Source organism: Python bivittatus, unplaced genomic scaffold (assembly GCF_059951505.1).
Source record: "Python bivittatus isolate LINGU-HERP-01145 unplaced genomic scaffold, Pbiv_v1 ctg000690_np1212, whole genome shotgun sequence".
NCBI classification, from domain to species: domain Eukaryota; kingdom Metazoa; phylum Chordata; class Lepidosauria; order Squamata; family Pythonidae; genus Python; species Python bivittatus.
This window is the reverse complement of record NW_028277096.1, coordinates 18,650,173-18,674,098: the sequence shown is the minus strand read 5'-3', so window position 1 is coordinate 18,674,098 and position 23,926 is coordinate 18,650,173. Positions and strand designations below refer to the sequence as shown.

At 42.4% G+C, this 23,926-nt stretch overlaps 1 protein-coding gene and 1 long non-coding RNA gene across 7 annotated transcripts in view; one reads left to right on the top strand and one right to left on the bottom strand.

Moving 5' to 3' along the window:
• The window catches only part of ACACA (acetyl-CoA carboxylase alpha), a 237,437-nt gene that overhangs the window by 77,634 nt on the left and 135,877 nt on the right, over positions 1 to 23,926 (bottom strand). For all 6 annotated transcript variants that reach the window (XM_088152435.1, XM_088152437.1, XM_088152436.1 and 3 more), the window contains 4 exons: positions 7,859 to 8,128; positions 5,282 to 5,379; positions 2,325 to 2,445; positions 1,339 to 1,449 (listed from right to left, as the gene is read on the bottom strand). In XM_088152435.1, the coding sequence (XP_088008561.1) occupies positions 1,339 to 1,449; positions 2,325 to 2,445; positions 5,282 to 5,379; positions 7,859 to 8,128 (600 nt within the window). The remainder of the gene's footprint in view (positions 1 to 1,338; positions 1,450 to 2,324; positions 2,446 to 5,281; positions 5,380 to 7,858; positions 8,129 to 23,926) is intronic.
• LOC148214390 (uncharacterized) overlaps positions 21,912 to 23,926 on the top strand; it is a 41,497-nt gene continuing 39,482 nt past the window's right edge. The window contains exon 1 of the long non-coding RNA XR_015798200.1: positions 21,912 to 22,212. This is a non-coding gene — a long non-coding RNA (uncharacterized LOC148214390). The remainder of the gene's footprint in view (positions 22,213 to 23,926) is intronic.

Sequence of the window (23,926 nt, the reverse complement as noted above, 5' to 3'; positions counted from 1 at the left end):
AAAGAATCCACTACCAGGTAGTCCTTGGGTTACGATGGCGATTGGGACTGGAGTTTCCATCACTAAGCGATGCGGTCGTAAAGCGTGACGTCACCTGACTGCATCGCTTAACAACAGCAATCCCAGCAGTCCCTGTTGTCGTCGTAACACCAGGATTGCGCAGGTCATTAAGCGAGGACCTCACTCTGTGATCACGATGAGGAAGAGGCAGGAGTCCCAGGCAAGCAGGCTGGGGGTGAGAGCTGCAAATGAGAGTTACAGGCGGGTGGGTGGGTGGGTGATGTGGGCAGGCACTATGTAGTATGGGCAGGTGCGCAGATGCTGCGGGCGGGCGATAAAGTGGTGGGAGCGGGAGCAACTTGCAACCTCCTGCCGGCTTCCCCATTGACTTTGCTTGTGGGAAGCCAGCAGGGAAGGTCACAAATGGCAATCACGTGACCACAGGACGCTGCAACCATCATAATTGCAAGCTGGTTGCCAAGCCCCCAAATCGTGATCACGTGACTGCAGGGATGCTGCAACAGCTGCAACTTCACAGACCAGGCTTCCCCTCATTCAGCGCCATCGTAACTTTGAATGGTCGCTGAACGAGTGGTCGTAACACCAGGACTATCTGTAAAGCAGAGTTTGGAAAATTAAAAAAGAACAGAACTAGTAAAGCATGCATTAGCCTGGCAGAAAAACAATCCTTCAATTATCATTTGTTATACATGTATTCCATTTTTTTCTCTGGCATACATAGCAATCTTGCCTCATTTTATCAGGAGCATGATTTCAGATTGCTTTGAGGGTTTTAAAGGGTAGAAATTGGAGCTGTTTGCTTCCCAGAGGCTCCTGCCTCCTGTTTCCAATATTATTTTGTAGAAAAACAAAAACTCAAATGATGTCCCTAAACATTGGGCATTTTGCTACCAAATTTGGGGGGGGGGCACCATCTTGGTAGGCTAAGGGACTTCCTAGAGCCCGCAGGCCTTGGGTTGCCCATCTCTCAGCTAAATGGAAACACGGGGAGTAATTCCTTAGTTTACGCAACTCCTCCCCGTAACAGGAGCAGCCAAGCAGAACCAACTGGGAATGCAGCAGCACACTTTAATGTTAACGTTAAGCCAACTCATTGTTACATGTGGACAGGGCCACATTCATATTCATTGGCAATCCCATTTCTTCCAGCTAATATCAACAGCCAAGGAGGCAAGGACTTCAAACCACCAGGCAGTGCTTTTCTGCCCTCTGATCTAGAACACCTTAGCAAACAGAATCTTGGCCAATCAACTCACTGCAGCCAATTTGTATTTTAAAATTGTGATCTACAGACAAGAAGGTGAAGGAGGGGCTTACTTTGTTGAGAGCTCCAGCTCCGGTCAAGATTATATGTGAATTTTCCACTTGGATTGTCCTTTGTCCCAGTCGAACAACATAAGCCCCAATTCCAATGGCACGACAGGTCACCTTAAAAAAAAAAAAATCCAGATGTATGCTCAGTTCTGCAGCATTCTAGGTCAATGCTTTGCACTCACTGTGGGTTTTGTGTGCCTGTGTGTGTATGTATGTACATGAATCCAGAGAGATAGCAGAACAGTAATGGGTATTTTACTCTTTAAGCAGAATGTCCACCTACACCAAAAGAAGCCTCCTCTGCAGCCAATGAATTCATTCCATTAATAATATGTCTAATTTGGCCTGGAAAGCATTTCAAGTGAAGGCAAAGCCTCTGCCTCAAATTCTAAAAAGCTGACACCTCTTAGTGAGAGCTAGTTTGGTGTAGTGGTGAAGGTGCTGGACTAGAAATGAGGAGACTGTGAGTTCTAGGCCTCCCTTAGGCATGAAAGCCAGTGGGGTGACTTTGGGCCAGTCACTCCCTCCCAACCCAACACATGTCATAGGGTTGTTTTTGTGGAGAAAATAGGAGGAGGAAGGAGTATTAGGTATGCTTGCCACCTTGAGTTGATGAGAGAGAGAGAGAGAAAGGAAGGGAGGGAGGGAGGGAGGGAGGTCCTTTGAACACCTTCTTAGGCTCTTCCATGGGTCTACCTCTTCCTTAAGTGAGACCTACATGAGGAATGGCAATGAGCAGCCAGGGCATAGATGGAAAGAAGGGCTCTGCCAAAGCCTCCACTGCTTTTCACATGGGACATTTGGAGCTCTACAGTTTTCTGGCAGTAGTCTACTGGTGTCTGACTGTGTCTACTGGTGAAGCCAACACTTGATGAGCCCTACTGATGACAGGAGCTTAGAATCTAGGAGGATGAAGCCAATGAATGCCTCAACTTCCTTATCTCCTCATCTTCCAACCTCACCATCCCACCTCACAATTGTGGATTTACCAGGTTAATTGTGATGACCTCTTCATAAGCAAGGGATGATTCTCCAGCAATCATGCCAGATCCCCGCAGGTTCTCAGTCCCCAGGCCATCCTCTTTCCCAATAATATCTGTAATTTTATACCTGATACGAGATGGAAGGAAGTATCAAGGAACAATAAAGAAAAAGGAAAAAAAAAGTCATATTTGGCAATAAAACTATTAGTTCCAGCTAGATTACTATATAGTACCCTCTTGGATCTAAGGCAGGAGTCACTTCTGAACCCAAGTGGCTGAATGTTAAATGAGAGACATCTACATTACTCACATCCTCCTTGTTGGACTCCTATGGATATTTAATACATACATACATACATACATACATACATACATACATACATATATAATCTTCATTATAGTCCAAGATGAACACAAAAATAAATCAAAACAAACCAATACAATCCAAAAATATAATAGCATTATAACAGCTAAACATATGGTGGGCTTCTATTGACAAAGCTGGATATGATGTGGCATTGAGGTAAGGCACAAAACTTGGCAATTAAACAGCTGATTTCAGGATATCTTTTGCTTAACAAAACTTCCAAGTAACTTTGATCAAGATGACCAGACATGCTTTCTATTATGATGGAAATTGAGAGTGCAGTTCTACATAGAATTCACACCTTAGAAAACCATGTTCTAGGGTTTTGGATTCATCAGTGGCACAAGGGCATTGCCTATGTGCAATGGGGATTCCATTATATCTGCCATCCATGATTGCAAGTGGGGAGAATATGGGAATTTAATTGATCTGGACTAGACAGTAGTACAGGCCACTTCTTATGTTCATGTGGTCTACAAGCTTCTACAGGAGCTGTGTAGGCAATGTCTAGGCACAGGAAGAACCTCAATAAAACAAGGGGGCACAGCTGGTGGGAAAAAAAGGGGGGCAAAGGGAAACAGGACCTTGGAGAGCTCCAAGAGAGTCCTATGAGCTTATTCTCCTCTACAGTATTAAATAGAGTAATAGCAAGCTGTCTCTGCAACAGTCAACCAGAGCCTTATACAGTGGTACCTCTACTTATGAACGCCCCTATTTACAAATTTTTCGAGATATGACCAGCTCTGGCCCCAAAAATTTACCTCTACTTACGAACTCACCTTGACTTACGAACCGGATCCACGGCCATTTCCTGCCCGTTCCACGTGGTCCGCGGCCATTTTCCGCCCATTCCACGTGGTCTCCGGCCATTTTTCCGCCCGTGCCACGTGGTCCGCAGCCATTTTCCCGCCCATTCCACGTGGTCCACGGCCATTTTTCCTCCCAACACGTGGTCCGCGGCCATTTTTCTGCCCTGCCGCGTGGTCAGCGGCCGTTTTTCCGCCCCTGACGCGTGGTCCGCGGACGCCGGAACGGATTAACGGTAATTACATTGAACCTTATGGGAAAATTTACTTCGACTTGCGAGCAACTTGACTTGCGATCAGAGTCACGGAATGGATTAAGTTCATAAGTAGAGGTACCACTGTACTAGTAGTGTGCTGGATTGAATGTAAGGCAGTTGATGCTATCTTTTCAAACATTAGACCTCTTAAAGTTTGGTATCTGGGAGGCTGTCTCTTCTATTATGAACTTCCGCAACCAATAAGATTTTTCTGAAGATGCCTCTGCTATCAAAATCTCGTCTATTAGGTTTGTGGGGGAGACCCGTCTCCTGTATCACACCCAAGCTATGGATGCACTTCCTAGTGAATGATCCTTGGCCCCTACCTTCTCTCTGACCCTTAGAAAATCTTGTTTGTCTTCACTGAGAAACTGAAAGACACAGCTGGTTAGCCTGGTCTTTTTCATGTTTTAATTGATTTGTTTTTAATCTGTTGCCCTCTGCATTGTTGGGGTGCTGTTTTGAACTGTAAATTTCTTTGAGGTTCCTTTCAAACAGAAAGGCAGCCTAGAAATCAAGTAAAGAAATGTCTGCATTTAGGTATAAATGTGTAGAGAGTACAGAGGATGACCTTGACAAACATGTGCAGGAGTTGCTAGGCGAAAAGTTCCTGCGTATATTTCTGTCAAGGCCATCCTCCTTACGCTCTACAAATGTGTTTTTCAAACTTGGCAGTTTGAAGATGGGTGGACTTCAACTCCCAGAATTCCCCAGCCATTCCCCATGGCTGGCTGGGGAATTCTGGGAGTTGAAGTCCACCCATCTTCAAACTGCCAAGTTTGAAAAACACTACTGTACAATATACTGTGTATGTATGTGTGTGTGTGTGTGTGTGTACACACACACACACACATACATACATACATACATAGATACATACACGTATGTATGTGTATACTGTAGTCACTTCCACCCTCTCTGATGGAGCTATCTGGATTTTTATTTTGCAATTTCCATCAAAAATGGAACATCTGATGGGCAATCATGGTCCTGAATTGGAGGCAAACAGCAAAGCTGCAACCTTTAAACAGATCAGCTCTGATGACAGGACTTTTTGTTCTTCCCTTGAGGACTCCTTCTTTGCAGCATAGTGGGAAGTCCAAGGACCGGAGATACCAAAGTCCCAAAGTTCATTGGGAAAGTATTGGTAGATGAGGAGTCCCAATGCCAGCCCACCCCTCCCTGCAGAGTCAAACTCAGCGTCCACAGAGATGCTAAGAACGCATACACAAGACCTCCAAAGCTCACTGGTAAAGCAGCTACCTTGAAACAAGAAAGCCCTGGGTTCAACCTTTGGCATTACAGTCAAAATATGGCAGATAATGCAAATGACCTTTGCCAGAATCTCTCAGAAGGTGTCACCACTTAGATGTCACATTCAGTTTCTTTGGTGCCAACAAATGACAATAATGTGCACGCTCAATTTTACTGAAAAGTTTGAATTAGCATTCACGACTGGGGAAGGGCTTGGTACTCCAAGACATGGTATTATGGTATTTTTTTTAAAAAATACAATGTTTTAAAGACGCATACCGTGATTCTCCTCCATCTTCCACATGCTCACAGTGTACCGAGTTCAAAGCACTGACTTTCTTATAATCTTGAGGAGTTAGGTACAGATACTTGAATCCCTGGAAAGGGGAAGGGGGTAAAGAGGAGAGAAAAACAGCATAAGGGAAGTTCAGCTATTCTCATCTCAAATCAATCTGGCACTTCAAAATGACAACATTGGGCAAATGTATCTATTCAAATAAATATATTTTATTTGTTGTACGGAAGAAAACGTCAACAGCTACATTATTCATGGGCTGCAAACGACATCAAGAGACTTTTGAGATCCACCATCGCTTAAGTGAATGCTAGGGATTTCAGTTGTGCACTGAAAACAAACCAAGTTTCTAGTTCTCACTGTGATTATATGAAGGTATTAAGACTCTAAGCCAGATTCCATTTAAGGTCTGGAGAAAAAAAAATATGGAGAGCATAGGAAAATTGCCCAATGAAGGCTAAACGATAAGAGAAATGATGCTGTCATGGAAATGTGTTTTGAACATAAGGTCCAGCACGCCTTCCTATTTCCAAGCTACCACTGGCTTGTGCATTTGCTCACACTATCCATTTTGTACTTTTCTCCTTTTTATTATCCTCTCCTACTACTTCTGGTTCCTTGCCTCAAACTTTGCTGCCCATTGCTTTCTCTACCCATTACTGACCTAAATTTTACTCTGTATTTGCATGAACTTCACAAGACAGCAAAGAATAGCGCCTGAAATCTTCTACTAAAAATCTCTAAAAATACCGAAAGCTATAAAGCAATTATAGACTCACCCCTTGGGTTCATTCAGTATCTAAGCCCTAAATCTGTGCTAACAAACCTAAATTTGCCATGTGAGTGGGTGTTTACTGTGTCTTAGAATCATCCTGACTCCTGGTGACCACCTGGACAAGTCCCTACAGTTTTCTTGGCAACGTTTTTCAGAAATTGGTTTATCCTTGCCTTCTTCCTAGGGCTGAGAGAGAGCAACTGACCCAAAGTCTCATGCCTAAGGTGGGACTAGAACTTATGGTCTCCTGGTTTCTAGTCCAGCATCTTTAACCACTACACCAAATAGCTCTCTCACATAATACGCTCTGCCTGAATAGTTAAACATCTAATGACTTAACCCAATGCCTGATTCACAGAACTTGTTCAGACAATGGCTAGGTTCCCACAACACACTGAATCACCAACTTCCCTGAGTCTAGTAATGGAGGAGAATATGTGTAGCTCAGGGTTGAACTGTGGAGTCCTTGGGGTTCTCTGAGCTTGGTTCTTTTCTTGCAAACATTTCATTACCCGGCTAGGTAACATCTTCAGTGCTAGAATGGGATGAGATTTGCTCTCTATTTATCTGCTGTGGCCTGTTTTGCCAGTGCTGGTGGGGTGGGGGTTCTGTTTTGCTCTTCTGGTAGTTCATTGATTAGCATATGTTGACTGCTTGATTGTGTGTCGGGTGGTGACCTTTGCTTATCTGGGTAATGATTGCTGGAGATGATTGCTGGTGATTGAATGCTGGTGAGGCAATCTTCTGGTCTTTTGTCTCTTTTGAATAGTATGTAGTCCCATATCATCCCATTTTAGCACTGAAGATGTTACCTAGCCAGGTAATGAAACGTTTGCAAGAAAAGAACCAAGCTCAGAGAACCCCAAGGACTCCACAGTTCCCTGAGTCTAGCCTGCTGGGCAGTCAGCCACTGGCTGTACTGAGAAACAGGAACTGGTGCTTCCATCATCCAAAACATTATTTATTTATCAAATTTGTCATTGCCCATCTCACTGAAACGACTCTGGGCAGTTTACAGCAAAGATAAAATTCATTAAAACACAATATAAAAGAATCCTAATAATAAATAACTTCCAAGAAAGATGGAGAGTTGATGAATAACTCGGGGAGCATTGTCAGGGTGCCAACCACCCCGAAGGATGGTTAGAGCTCATGCCGCCCCATGCACACTGGCAGAGCCAGGTCTTTACTCCTTCCTGGAAAGCCGGGAGGGTAGGAGCCCACTGTACCTCTGGGGGGAGAATATTCCAAAGGGCGGGGGCAACGGCAGAGAAGGGTCTCTTCTTGGGCCCTGCCAGCCGACATCTCTCGCTGACGGGGTCCGCAACATGCCCTCTCTGCCTGACCGGGTGGGACAGGTTGATATAAGGGGGATGAGACGGTCCCTCAGGTAGCCTGGCCCCATGCCATGTAGGGCTTTAAAGGTGATAACCAACACCTTGAATTGGACCTGGAAGCAAACTGGCACCCAGTGCAGCTCCTGCAGCAAAGGTTTTACATGTGCCACATCCTAGGGGCACCTAATATCATCTGCGCGGCTGCATTTTGAACGAGCTGTAGCTTCCGGATATTCTTCAAGGGTAGCCCCATGTAGAGCGCATTAGCATGAACAACATACATTACTGGCTCTGCTTATACTAGATTACACCCAACTTTCATGAAGGAAAGACCACTGGCACACACCAAAGAGAGTTAAGAGAGAGCACACTTTAATTTAAATTTCATACCTCTCTGAAGACTCATCCCACTCCCCACCTCCACCGTCACACCATGCTATAAGCCTTACCTTATAGGGGTCGGCTGGGTCTTCCCACGCAACGTGGAACATGTGACGGATCTCTTCAGCCAAGCCAATCCTGGCACCACTGTTGGCAGCGACATAAATCCTGGGGACACCCTGCATGCGAGCCAGCTCTGAGGCTCTGAGAAAAAGCAAGTCTTCTTGGGGGCCAAAGGACCCGATCCAGTACGTGATATCATTGCTAATGACGATAATGTCTCGGCCATCTGGATATTCAGGAGACTTGAGAGTCATGCGCCAAGCCACCATTCCAATCTGCAAAGATGAGAATTGATGGTGTTGCATTATTGATTGCTGCTAGGATTAGAACAGCGTTTCTCAACCTTGGTCACTTTAAGATGTGTGGACTTCAACTCCCAGAATTCCCCAGCCAGCATGCTGGCTGGGGAATTCTGGGAGTTGAAGTCCACACATCTTAAAATTCTGGGAGTTGAAGTCCACACATCTTAAAATTCTGGGAGTTGAAGTCCACACATCTTAAAATTCTGGGAGTTGAAGTCCACACATCTTAAAATGGCCAAGGTTGAAAAACACTGGATTAGAACTAACCCCACCATCAGGGACAGCAATCCTTGTCCTTTCTATACTCCCATTTTATCCTCACAACAACTCTACTACAGGCTGGCTGCATGGAGATGGAGGGATCCCAGTTCAGGAAGAGGAAGGTTTTGGAAGAGCATCAGAATTTTTTCATTTTGCTTGTTCTGATGATGAACATCAGGCATCTGTGACTTTTTCTCAGGTGGAGGCTTCACTGAGCTTTGGATAGTGTGCTAGTACGCATGGTCAAAATAAAGAAAGACAGAATAAATAAGCTATGAATGAAGGAGGACAGAGCAAAGCATTGATTTAATTTCAATCTAAATATAATCAGGTTGCATTAAAAGTAAAAAAAAAAATCAAGGGGAGCTCAACTCCTGGTGACTTCATGGAGGCATCCATGTAATTTTTCTGGCAACGGTGTTGATGTGGTTTGCCATTGCCTTGTTCTGAGATTTTTTTCTCAACTTTCCAGTTTAGTCTACAATACTGAAATTTCCTCTCCCGTCCAAGTACTAACTCAGGCCTGACCTTGCTTAGCTTCGAAACCCAGATGTTGCCAGTGATGTGACCAACTCGAAGAGTCTGTGACCCTGGAGGGTTCAAGCTACACAACAGGTACAGAGAAATTTGTACGTTTATTTTATGCATTTAAAGATCTTGAGCTATAGCATGAAGCTAAGTTAAAATGATTTCGCTTCCCCATAGGAAGTAAGTTTCAACGGACTCACTGGGATTTGCTTCCATGACTGCTCTGTAGATCTATTTTCAGAGATGCAAACATGAGGCAGTTGCTGAAAGAAATATCCTCAGAACCTACTTCTATCAGTATTAAGGGACTAAGTCTTAGGTTACAATGATATGAAATTGTCATGGAAGACATAAGCGGGGAGGTCCAAGGTCATAGGGAGTGGGAGAGGAATCCCAACATCTCCTCAGCCCTCAACCAGAGCACGTGAAAGTGAAGAGGAGGAGACTGGTACCACCCTAAGGAGTTCGGAGGGTTTAGTTGCTGTCATTGGGGGTTAGAGTTAGCCTGGCGAGATTCTGTCTACTAGGTGTAAGTTAATAAAGTAACTGAGCTGTTCCTGGATTTGTCTCGCTGTGGTTCTCAGGCTGAACCTGACAGAAATAGAGATATTGTGATCATCTTTGGCTAAGCTTAATGTTCATTATTTCCAGCATCATGCATTAGCAGGACATCATGTCATGCATGGAATAGCTGTACGTTAACTTATTTCAAACTGGTACCCACTGGATGGTTCACACTCCATCAGCATGCCTGGACTACTGATCTATTTGCAAGCTTTTTATATCAAACCATCACATCTCCAACTGGTATACCACAATGCAGACATAAAAAACCCACCTAATAATATAACTCCTGCTCCTGAACCCTCCATATCACTGTATCCCTAAGATGGCAATCGAAATGTTATCTCCAGAGGCCACACAGAGAAGGTCTGCCTTCTTCTCCACACCATCTCACTTTGCACAGTGGAAGATCCCACAACAGGCCTTCTCTAGATGACCTAACAGGATGGGGCAAGATCACTGTGGACAAGGCTTTCCTTGATGTAATCCAACACCATGTGGCGTCAGGCTTCATAGAAATGATCCAGCACTTTGACTACTGTGATATCTTTACCCAGCTACAAAAAGTAAGAGAAAAAAACTATCTTCCCAAATAATTATTTGGTGGCATGCCTATCATTACCACAGCAAAAAAAAAAAAAAAAGGAAGAGATTGGGAAAAGTAAGGGGAGATACTGCTTCTAAAGAAGCGAAGTATTTTTCTTTTCCTTCTTCTTTTTGCATATGTTGGTGAAATGATGTGTGCCGTTGTATTTCCATAAGAAGTGGGGCCATTATTTATTATTTTCCTGTAGAAACCCATTTGGCCTGTAAGGTATCACTGGCCAGAATTGGGGGTGGGGGTGGGGGAGGAATCAAAACCCAATGAATTATTCACAAGCTCTGATCAGAAGCAATCATTATTTCTGATGTTCCAAACTGTGATTAGGGCTCGGTGGTGGGGAAGACATTGATTCCCTGGATAACAAACGGCAGTTCGGAATAGCACGGGTGAGAGAGGAAGAAAGAAAGATACTTAACGTTCAGCCTGTATTCTGGGGTGTATATAATTTTTCACATGCATTCCCGGTCAATACCTACCTATTGAAGACCGCAGCTTAAAGACACGGTAGCCAAGGCTTCAGATAATAACAACACTCACCGTAATGTTATGCACAGTTGAAACAAACTGAAATTATTCCAAGAAAATCATCTTTGGATTGTGCTCAAAGTTATGATAGTATGTGAGGATGGCATGGTAAATTTCAGCAGGAGGAAAATGCCCCCTTTCAACCAGGGAAATATTATTGTTCTGTACACAAAGCACTTTTTAAAATCTGTCTGTCTGTCTGTCTGTCTAATATATATTGCTTACAAATTGTTCAACCTCTTAAGAATAGTACTAAATCAGATCAAACCATATTCCTGAAACTCACACACACACACCCACGCACACAACAAAGAATTAGTAAAAGCTATAATATATTTTATTTGTATTTTTCAATTTGCATACCACCTCAGTCATGAATGGCTTACATTTTAGGATTAAAATAACAGCATAAACCTAATAAAACAAGAACAGCCACCAAACAGCAATATAGGACATCAGGGAGGAAAAACAGAACCCTAATCAAAGACCAAAAGAGACTCTCAGGGAGCAGATCACTTTATTTTATCCCAGTCCTGCTGAAAGAGCTTGGTTATTACAGCTTTGCGAAAGCACCACGGAGTCAGGGCTGTATGGATCTTGGAAGGGAAGCTGTTCCACAGGGTGGGTACAGCTATAAAGAAGGTGCAATGTTGGCACTGCTTCAGAGAAGGGCCCTGGAGTGTGCTGACCCAACCAGATCTTACTGTTCAGGCAGAAACAACAGAAACCTGGTCTTGCTATTGACTTCCACCCTACCAAAATATCTACTGCTGTCCAAGGATGGATGGATTGACTGGCTGGGCTCCTGTATCACTCCAATCATAATGGACTCTGAGCAGCACATGAATTTACTAGAGTTGTATGGCCCACAGAAATTAAGCAGCTTATCTTCTTATGATCATCTTCCTCAACCTTGCAACGCTGTAACTCCTATAACCCCCCTGCCACCATAGTCTTTGGCAATCCAGAACAACCTACAGGAGAGGTAATTTGGGTGAAAAAGGGTTGAATTTTGGGTTTGGGCTGGAGGCTGCAATCCATGTGCTTTGGGCCTGAGCTGTGCTGAAAGGCGTTCCTGATCTTTGAAGCATGTCACTGAGCTAGCTGGAGACAAAGTGGATTCTATACACCATCCATTGAAAGTTAACTAGTCAGGGGGAGCTTACAATTTCAGAACATCAGTCTTAGGAATTTGTGTCCTGGAGAACCATTTTCAAGACCTGGCAATCTGGAGCACAGCTTTTGAAAGGGACCTATTTGTTAGAGAACAAATAGTTATAACCAGTAGCACCAAAAGTATGGCCATTTAAAGGATATAGGGCCAGGCAGTTAACGTTGCTTGGTAACATGACCTTAATACAAGCCTCTGTACCAGAGGACTGAAAAATGGACATGAGTGGGTTTTTTTTAAAGATCCATGGACCTTCCAGGAAACTACAGGCCACTTAAACTGAAGTCTCTTCTGGGTAAATTGGTGAAAAATGGTATTCAGGATAAAAGTGTCAAGCATGTCAAACAATAAATAGCTTCTAGAAAGGTAAGTTTGCCTTACTAACCTTTCAGAGCACTTTAGTTGTATCAAGAGGTATATGGATAAAGGAGATCCAATAAACTTTACTAATCTGGACTGTTAAAAAAGGGGTTGACATGATTCCCCATCAAGACTGCTTAGGAAATCGAGAATCCATAAAGTAAGAGAACCTGTTGGGGATTGCTACCTGGTTAATAAACAAAAAAATAAAGATTAGGAGCAAACTGAGTTCTTACAAAAAAAGGGAGTGAGGTCCCATAAGAATCTGTACTTGGTTGGTGTTCTTTAATATCATGGCTTTATAACAATTGCAAATAGGTTTATTCCAAATTTGGCAGGAACCCTGAGGTGGTCATGTTTACTGACAACAACTTGTCAGGGAAGTTAAAAACAGAGATGGTGAAAGGCTCTGGACTCAGACGTTTAAAAGGCAAATGGAACGGAATGTAAGCAAGTACAATATGATGGATGCTGGACCAAAATCACTAACTTATTTGTAGATGAGATCTGAGTTAGAATGACGGGAGGCAGGAAAGTGGTGGTGTGCAGAAGACAAACATCATATTGGAGGTCACTAGGAAAGGATTTTTAAAAAAAGTTTTTTATTTATTAAATAAAATATATGGCCTCCTGTATTGAAGCTTTTGAACTTTGGTGTTGGAGAAGACTCCTGAGAATACTGTGGACAGCCAAGAAAACAAAACAGTGAATCACTGAACAACTCAACCCAGAGTTCTCACTCAAGGCACAAATGACCAGGCTCAAATTATCCTCCCTCAGACACATTATGAGAAGACCTAGCTCTCTGGAAAAGGCTCTAATGCTGAGAAAGGTGGAAGGAAAGAGAAGAAGAGGATGACCAGTAGCAAGGTGGAAGGACTCAGTTACCAAAGTGATGGGTGCACCACTGGAAGACCTGAAGGACCTGGTTGGGAACTGATCCACCTGCAGAAAATCTATCTATGTGGTCACAAAGGATCAACATTGACTTGATGGCATTAATCATCAGCATCAGCATCAGCATCTACCAATGGCACTCTGGGCAGCAAACCAAGATAAAAAACATAGTACAATTATCAAGAGCAGTTTAAAAAAATACAAAATTGAGGTCCCAATAAAATCCTCAACACCCATAGATCATGCAGAGCTCCCTTAACATCCACACCCCAATCAAGCTGCCACTACTGTAATACCTTTACAGAAATCTGTGGCGTGAATGTATTTAGACTATTATGTACCATTTTGGTCAATGCAACTCGAAAGGACATGGTGAAGTTGAAAAAGAGGAAGAACAATCAAAATGGCTAAAGGATTGGACCACCTCTTATTAGGAAAGGTTGTAGCATAATCCGTATGCTCAGGGGGACTCATAAATACTACTGATAAGTATTCCTAGAGGAAGAAGTGCCTAGCTGACAGGCGCTTGGGCAGTGGTGTCAAGATGGCAGTTGTGACAGTGCAGTCAAAGCTCTGCCGGTTTTCAATGTGCAAAAAACAAGCAGAGCTTCCATTGCGCTGTTGTGGCCACCATCTTGATTTTTTTGCCCATAACCTGTTGACATCACAGCCCAATCTGTTTCATATTCACAAACCAGCCAACTGTGTGCTTTTCTGAGCCATTCACTCCCTGCACCCATCCTTAGGAGCTTGAAGAGTCAGCAGTGGGGTGTTGCTTCCAGTAAACCATCTATTCTCATCCAGGAAAGGCACTTTAATGCCAAAACATGCCATGAAGGAGATGGTCTAGCAGAGGATCAATTACGAGAGCTCTCTCCTCCACCCGCCCCCCACTCCCCATTTGAGCCTGAACCGCTGTAAAGGAAGAAGTGTGACATCTAGTGTTCAAAAGGGGGAAAAGACAGCCCACTGAAATTGCGTTGCGTTTTAGAAGCAGTTTTTGCAGCCACCGTTCGTTGTCATTGCAAAGATGGGAATAACTTGGAGAGTTAGCAAGGGACAATTTACTCAGGAAATGAAAACAATCCCTTTTGATCATCGGCAACATCTGCTTTTCACCTTAGCAATCTACACCCGCATGAACCATAAATGGTCACATGGAAAGGTCTATCAGTGGATCGAAGCTCAGTGGTGCAGCCTGTTGACAATCCACTTGCTTCTGAAATCCATTCATCACATTTAAGCAACTAAAGCCCTGCGTTCCAGGGTCCAACTACAGATGCATTATCTACATATTATTTGCAAGTTTATTAAAAGCATGTTGGTCTTCATGCCATCAAAGTCCTCACCCAGGCATAAGAGGGAGGTTTCAGAAGTCAGATCAAAAGGATACTGATGGATGCAAAAATAATAAAGTTCTTCAGGGGGGAAATTCTCACATGTGAATGAAAGCAGGAAGAACAAGGAAGACCAAGACTAAAATTGTCCAAAGACAACAGAGCAAATTTTCTTAGATGGAAAGGAAGACAGCATTCTGAGAAAGGACACAGCCAGCCAGAATACTCTATGTTGCATCATTTTGTTGCAGCTTTCAGTTGTACACTGCACTTTAGGGAAATGACTATCTTTACACCATGGTTATGGGCTCTTCTGGAGGCATCACATTGGGCAACACTGTCTATTTCAAAGTCAAGAGGTTTGTCATGGGTTTCTTTGTCAAACCACCACCATGATGGGGAACTGTCATTTGCTCAAAAAACTGAATATTGTAGAAGTTGCACTAGAGGTCCAAATACTTTACCACTCATTTCCAGGAAAGAAAATGTTGATGCTCAGAGAAAGAGAAAGAAATATTTGCCACCCCACAATCTCAGCAACCCCACAGATTGCTAAGACAAAAGCCATGGATGTATGAAAAGTAGCCCACCCTCATCCTTTGCTCCCCGACCCCCAAGTCCTTTCCCACAAACTGCACAGCAGTATGCCCTTACGTGGACAACAAAGGGAGCAAAGCCATAGAGAAAATGCACTCCAGAACAACCGCACTACACAAAAAAGTCCCACACCAGGCAACGGGAAAAAACATAAATATTCTCCCCCTCCCAAGAGGCAGCTGCTCCTTGCAAACACCAAAAAATCAAGTAAATATGTCTCCTAAAGACACAAAAAACCCCAAGCCATCTTCTTAAAACCAAGAAAAACATAATTCCCCAGACACACGCCCCTCTTTTTTTCTAGCACAGTTAGAATACCGACAGACTAGAAAGTCCTCTTTCTCTCCTTAAGATTGCCACCGATTTTCTGCAGGAAATAGTTTTGCAAAAAAAAAAAAGAAAAGAAAAGAAAAAAACTGGCTAAAATTCAGGAAAAAAGCAAGAGAGCTGGGAACACAGATCTGGTCAGCCTTCTCGGCTTTCCATATCCCAAACCAGCCTCCCCTAACTCTATGCCCTCTGTGATGGTAAGGAATTCTGGAACTTGAAGTCCAGCACATCAAAAGGGGAACAGTGTGGGGAAGACTGCTCGTATGGAAGACAGCAGAGGACGTAAGCAGAGTTGTGGGTTCACTTAGGGACCACTTCGCTTAACAACCGAGTTGCCGGTCCCAATTGTGGTCGCTAAATCAGGACTACCTGTACATGCAACTGAAGACAGCATTCCTTGTTCAGGATCTTCACCTTTACCTCACCCTGGATCTCTTGCTCTTTAATTCATATTTATATAAATATATTTACTTATCTTTATAATTATGCATGTGCGCGCGCGCGTACACACACACCCACACACATATATATATATATTAAGAGTCACCACCGACTTGATGGCACATTGTCTGTCTGTCTATCTATCATTATAGTGAAAAAAATGAATTAAATGCCATTAAATGGGCAGAGGACATTCTATGTTTACCTGACTTTACACAAAAAGTGACATAGGTGTGGTTCTACAATTACACATGCCCACTCAGGTAACCTGCTACAAGATGGAGAGATGGACTATGAGAAGAACTTGATTTCAACTGGAACATCATAGCGAAAGATGAAACGAAATAAAAGTTATCTGTTGAAATTAATGCTTCCAATATGAACACTATTTAGATGAGTATGACAACAAGCACGCACACATACGTCAAAAAAACCTCTACCTACATTGGACTAGTGTGGTAGATTATGGTCCATAACTTTGAATGAAGAGACCTTCATCCTGAAGTAGATGGGTTCAGGCTGATAATAACAATACTAGTTGTGTGCCCGAATTTTTGAATGGGAAGCTTATAAAGCATACATTCAAGGTAGAATTATTGCTTATGCATCACACAAAAATAAGATTAAAAATAAAAAGGAAAATAATTTGAAAGATGAATTGAAACATTTATGGGCACAGATGGTTTGATGCCCATCTTCAGTTTTGTACAGAGAAATACAGAAAAAGAAATATGAATTAACTACTATAATATCACAGCAGACAGAATTGTACTAAAATGCTTACAACAGAGATACTGGGAGAACGGTGAAAGACCCAGTAAGATCTTGGCTAATCGTTTAAAGCAAAAAAAAAAAAAAAAAAAGATAGGGCAATGATTAGAGGTGAAAGAGATGAAATGTATAAAACTTCAATGGATATTAATTGCCAATTTTTAAAATTTTATTCAGAATTATATAGTAAACCAGAGGATGTATCGAATGAAGATATAGAGGCTTTTAAAAATAAAATTAACCTACCACATTTAGATGATATACAAAAACAACTCTTTTTTGCTCCACTCTCGGAGCCAGAGATTAAACAAATAATTTTTAAAATGGCAAGTGGTAAAACACCAGGATTAGATGGATTCCCTATCGAGTGGTACAAAACATTTATAGATCTTTTGGTGCCAAAACTTTATCAAGTATATGAAGAGATATTTGATAAGGGGATTTTATCACCAGCATTTAATCAGGCTTATATTACAGTTATACCAAAGGCAGGTAAAGATCATACTCGGTGTGCTAATTATTGTCCAATCTCATTGATTAATGTCGACACAAAAATTTTAACAGCAGTGTTAGCAGACAGATTACAGCAAGTGATAGCATTCGTTATTAAGAATAATCAAGCAGGGTTTATAAAAATTAGGCAAGCAGCAGACAACATTAGGTTAGTTGTAGGTTTAATAGACTTGAATAAAAACAAAGATCAATTTGTAATTTTATCATTAGATGCTGAACAAGCCTTTGACAAAATACATTAACAGTATATGATTGCTGTACTAAACAGATTCGGATTTCCTCTGGAATTTATAAAATGGATTAAGATATTTTATGAGTTGCCCACATCTAAAGTGAAGGTTAATAGCATGCTTTCTTCTACTTTTCCACTATTTAGGGGAACTAGGCAAGGATGTCCACTTTCACCCTTGTTTTTTAACATTTGCGTGCAACCCTTGGCTTGTGCTATTAGACAACACAGGGAGATCTACGGAATAGTACACAACTCAGTTGAACACAAATTGGTTTTATTTGCAGACAACATTCTTTTGTTTATTTCTAAATCTCACACTACTATTCCATTGTTGATACAAAGTATAGATGCCTTTAGCAAAATAACAGGATACTCTCTATTAACTGGTCCAAATCGGAATTGATGCCAATAAGCGAACATTTGGTTACCCATTCATTTAAGGAATATCAGTTCCGTATTTGTACTGAATCTATTAAATATTTAGGTATGTGTATACCAAAGGATATAACTCAGCAACATGTAATATAAATAAAATATAAAGAGAGGTTTCTTCAGATATCGATAGATGGGAGTCATTAAACCTCACCCTTTGGGGAAAGGTGAACGCTGTCAAAATGAACATTATTCCCAGATTAATTTATATTCTCAAAGGAATTCCAGTTTTTATACCTGGAAAATATTTTCAGAAAATAAATTCTTTCTTTAGGAAATGTCTATGGGGTTCTTCAATTCTGAGAATATCTTTACACAAAATGCAATTATTGATTAATGAGGAGGGATTTGGTCTTCCAGATCTGGAGCCATATCATCATGCTTATCTATTGTCAAGTATTAAATACTGGAAGCCAACATGTGTTAATTTTCCAATTTTGGCAACTTTGGAATATACATATATAACACCTTTCATTGGATGGAGAGTATTAGGATCTAAATATACTAAAATTCTAATATCTCTGGAAACATGCCAAATTGACTTTATGGGGAAACCAAACTTTAAAAATTGGGAAAAAGATGGTGATATGGAAAAATTGGATGGAAGCAGGGATATTGACTCTGGACCAGCTGATAGATGATGAAGATGAATTTTTAACGTACTCTGTTTTAATAGATAGATATCATCAATCAGATGTAACTCAATGGCAATAATTACAGCTACAACATTTGTTAACAACATTGTTTGGACAAGCAGCATTTTCACCTTCTGAGACACCTGAGATATTAGAACAACTTATTAAGTCCATTAAAACTAAAAAACCTACTATTAGTTTGTATAGATATTTGTTATCGATAAATCAATTTGATATGCAGATGTTAAGGGATGAGTGGAATAAAGAATTAAAGGTTTCTATATTGCCTAGACAATGGGAGAGTGTCTTAACTTCTATAGCAAGAGTGTTCAATGGACCTTAAACTATGATTATACAACCAAAAATAATATTTAGAATTTATTGGACTCCACTACATCTGTATAGAAAAGGATTGTCAAAAACAGCATTTTGTTGGAGATGTAATAAGGATGATGCCTCTTTAAAGCGTATGTTTTTACAATGTCCTATACTTATTAAGTTTGGGGAAAAAGTAATGGACTATATAAATATGATGGTGCGACAAAAGCTAAAATCTTCAGAGGATAATCTTCCTTTGAACTATATACCTAGTACATGGAATTTGACATCTGGACAACATAAATTTTCAGGCAATGCGCTCTACATGGGGCTACCCTTGAAGAGTATCCGGAAGCTACAGCTGGTCCAGAATGCAGCCATGTGGGCTATTTGGGGAACCCCAAGAAGGGCCCACGTAACGCCTCTGCTCCGCAAGCTGCACTGGGTGCCAGTTTGCTTCCGGGTCCAATTCAAGGTGTTGGTTATCATCTTTAAAGCCCTACATGGCATGGACCAGGTTACTTGAGGGACCGCCTCATCCCCATGACTTCAACCCATCCCACCCGATCTCACAGAGAGGGCATGCTCCGGACCCCCTTGGTAAAAGAACTCTAACCAGTGGGGTCCAGAAGGCGGGCCTTCTCTGGGGTAGCCCCTACTCTTTGGAACATTCTGCCCCCGGGGGTGCGATAGGCCCCCTCGCTCCTGGCCTTCTGGAGGGCCTTGAAGACCTGGTTCTGCCACTTGGCCTGGGGTGGGGAGGGAATACCTTGAGCATGGGGATGGCTAGCCCCATGGAGGCCTGCTGTCTTCGGCCCCAGATCCTTCATCTTCTTGGACTTTCTCCGTCTTTTTTAGTAATGTTTTGTTTAAATTTTTATGTTTTATGTGTTTATATATATTTATGGTTTTAATGTTTTGGGTGAGCCACCCAAAGTCCCCCATTGGGGGGAGATGGGTGGGGAGAAATTAGATAGATAGATAGATAGATAGATAGATAGATAGATAGATAGATAGATAGATAGATAGATAGATTGATTCCCCAGGCCCTTACTATGGCCAAAAGACTGATATTGCAGCATTGGAAAGATAAACGTATGGCCTGATTGTGCTTGCCACTTATGAGCGGATTGCTATAGATGTAGACTTTGTATGGACAAGTATAATGAAATATGGGACTTCTTTATACAAAATACAGCAAGTTATAAGCAATGCGTATGAATTACACGTATTTGCTTCTACTGACACAGTAAGTTAAAAAAAAATGATAGTCATATAGATCTACTAGAAAGATATATGTTCTTGAATAATATTTGTATTAAATAAGCATATATAGAATTGAAATTGTTGTTATAATGATATATTAACACTTTTTCTCTTTGTTGTATTTTTTCCACTTTTTTCACTTTTAAATCACGATTATTAATCAAACTATTAATTAATTTTAAAAAAAAAAAACAGTACTAAATGTCTCTGCGTGTGTGTTTCTGGATTATAAACTTCTTCAGTCTACGCTACTCTAAGCAATTTACTAAACCAACAAGTACAAAGATATAAACACAAAGACATAGACATAGTCATAGATAGATATAGAACCATAAGCTCCAGCAGTGTTTCTCAACCTTGGCCACTTTAAGATGTGTGGACTTCAACTCCCAGAATTCCCCAGCCAGCATGGCTGGCTGGGGAATTCTGGGAGTTGAAGTCCACATATCTTAAAGTGGCCAGGGTTGAGGAACACTGGCCTCCAGGAATAAGATACTAGCCCTCTTGATACTAGCATTTCAGAAGCACAAGTGGGGGGCTCCTTTGATATTCATATAGCATATCAGGGCAGCACTAAGCCTGATGTAATGGTATAAAAGGGGATCTGGGCTCTATAAATCATATAAATAAATAAATAGTTTCCTGTTGGGCCACTATCAGCACATTTAAAAGAGCACCCACTTGGACAGCAACATTTTTTCCCCTGCCTGGTTCGGCGCATCTTAAAAAACCCCAAACACCTCAAAAATGTAAAAAGGAGTCCAGAAATGTTATCCACACTCACTCTGAAGACAACCTGTGGAGTACTGGGGGAACTGCAGATGGATGGTAGGCTGCAAATTACCCACTTCAGCCTTAATTCCTTCTTTCTCCTTCTGAATGGCCATTCAGATGGTCTAATTTTAACTGTTTAGGGCCAGAAATAGTTCAGCAGCACAGGCTAATGAGAAAGCAAATTATGTAAATAGAATTATTTTGTTCAAGCGCACAGGAAGACACTGTACACGCAAACACACACACCCCCAAACCCCCAGCGTAAATATCAAATAGGTTCTACAACAAAAACTGTATTGTGGAATGTTTCTGGCTTGGAGGGCTCTCACAACCAGAAATGACTGTTTTCCAGAGTCCTCCATTCCATGTAATTCCCTGCCCAGTGATGTCTGCAGGATATGTGCACCAGACATAAAAAAAACAGGCAGAGCTTCATTGCCACCATTATCCTGGGTTTTTTTAACTATACGGCAGACTCCTCTGCTCCTGCCAAACATAATTCAGCATTTTGCACCCGCTGAACACACTCAGTCCCCATCCAAAGTTTTAGGAAGGTAACCTTGCTTCTCTATCTATCTATCTATCTATCTATCTATCTATCTATCTATCTATCTATCTATCTATCTATCTATCCATCCATCCATCCATCCATCCATCCATCCATCCATCCACCTACCTACCTACCTACCTACCTACCTACCTACCTACCTACCTACTTATCTACAGTGTCTGTCTGTCTGTCTACCTACCTACCTACCAACCACATTTATATGGCCGCCCATCTCACACAGAGCGACTCCGGGCGGCGCACCGCAATTGAATAAAATAACAAATAGACAAAAACCATCACTATGAAAGATAAACAAGCGATCGTTAAAATGCAACATGACCAAAACGTTTAAACTTTTCAAATTTTAAAATATATAAACCCCACAGAGAGAGCAGAACATCAATCATGCTTTGTTTGTTTTCCTGCAAAACCCACGGCTCTCCAGAACCTGTTGATGCCTCTCTCATGATCACGGATGGTGCCATGTGGGCTACTTAAGGCTCCCCATTGAGGGAATGAGTTTGCTATTTATAGACACCTACACAGATGTCTAAATGTGCTAAACTCCATAAATGGGGGAGCTGCCGAGAGGGCTGGTTTCCATCCAAGGCCTACAGAAGGGGTTAAAAGAAATGTGCGTGCTTGTGAAAGAGTGAGCGAGCGTGAACGGCTGGTCTTTGGGTACAGGGTCCCATATAATAAGACTATTTGTATTCATACTGGCAGAATAAACACTCTGTGTTCATGCCAAGCCAGCTCTGCGCTAGTAATTTCAGCCCAAACACAGCTCAATCCCTTGGGAATTTCGCTACTCCCCTGGCCTCCAACTACTCCAAATGTGAAATGAGAGCAAAGAAGTGGGGTTGAAGGGGGGGGGACAGAGGCAGACAAAGACCAGCAGAGAGACCTTCATGCTGCACTCGAGCGCATTCTCGCTTGCAAGGAGAAAAGGTAACATTTGCAAAGGTTTCCCGTCCAGCCACTTAGAAGACGGGAAACCTTAAAATCTTCTGTCCCTCCAATTTCATGGCTATGAGAAGGTTTACTCCTGCCTTAAACCTTTATACATCTAGCAGGACAGAGCAGTTCAATTCTGCATCCTGCCCAGAATAATAGGATACTAAATGCACGTATTGGAACTTAGCATCAAAGCAGGTATCTTTCGATTTGGGGATGAGGCCTCTTCCACGTGTCTTTAAAAAAATAAAAGTAGGTGAAGTGCACACCGCCAGGAGTTCTTCCACTATCCCTACGATTGGAAATTAGGTGGAGTAATATTCTGAATGTCCTCCAAAGAGGCTTCTCCTGGGTCTCTTTAGCGCCAGGCAGAACATTTTCTCTCCAACTTGCTGCCCTCTTGAAGTCTTAGATTTAGGACCATCCTGCCTAGCTAGGGATTGTAAGAACAGAAATTCACCTTACCTGGAAAGGGCTAAATTGGGAAAATTGGCTTATGCCAGGGGCCCCCAACTTGGGGGGAACCAGGGGTTTTTGCCAGGGGCCCAAACTTGGGGGGAAACCAGGGGTTTGCCAGGGGTCCCCAACATGGGGGGGAAACCAGGGCTTTATGCCAGGGGTCCCCAACATGGGGGGAACCAGGGGTTTTTGCCAGGGGCCCAAACTTGGGGGGAAACCAGGGGTTTGCCAGGGGTCCCCAACATGGGGGACCAGGGGTTTATGCCAGGGGCCCCAACTTGGGGGGAAACCAGGGCTTTATCCCAGGGGTCCCCAACATGGGGGGAACCAGGGGTTTATGCCAGGGGTCCCCAACATGGGGGGAAACCAGGGCTTTATGCCAGGGGTCCCCAACATGGGGGGAACCAGGGGTTTTTGCCAGGGGCCCCAACTTGGGGGAAACCAGGGGTTTATGCCAGGGGCCCCAACTTGGGGGGACCAGGGGTTTAGGCCAGGGGTCCCCAATGTGAAAGGTGTTAATCCTTGTACTCCATTCAGAGTCACTTGCATGAGATGGGCAGCCACTGACTGACTGATTAGTTGACTGGTTGTTGTTGTTGTTCAATCGTTAAGTCGTGTCCGACTCTTCGTGACCCCATGAACCATATTGCGCCAGGTCTTCCTGTCCTTCACTGCCTCCTTGAGTTTGCTCAGTTTCATGCTTGTTGCTTCAGTGATGCCATCTAACCATCTCATCCTCTGCCGTCCTCTTCTCCTTTTGCCTTCAATCTTTCCCAGCATCAGGATCTTTTCCAAAGGTTATAAACCCTTTAAATAAATAAATACCTGCTCATAGTGGCTGGCATAGAAGGGAGATGTAGCTAGTTGTAAAGCAATGCTTACCCCAAGGTAAAAGGTTAAGACTGCTCTTCCATCATGTTCTCTAGCCTCCCAAGATGTTACCACATCAGACGGTCTTTTTTTTTTTTTTTTTTTAACGTAGGCAGTCCTACTTGCAAATAAATGTTGGGCCACAGCGCAGTCACCATTTCCACTCTGTGATCATTTCTTTAAGATCTATGTGCTTAAGGACAGGCACTTTGCTCTGCAGTGTGTTACCTTCCTGCAAGGATCCCCACAAAACAGAAATGAGATGTGGCGTGGAAGCCAAAGGATTCCAAGGGAGATGTTGTTAAGCACACTGGCACCATGGAGAACTCTGGAAGTCCAGAACAAACCATGATCTGGCTTTTTTTAAGCACTGCTGAAT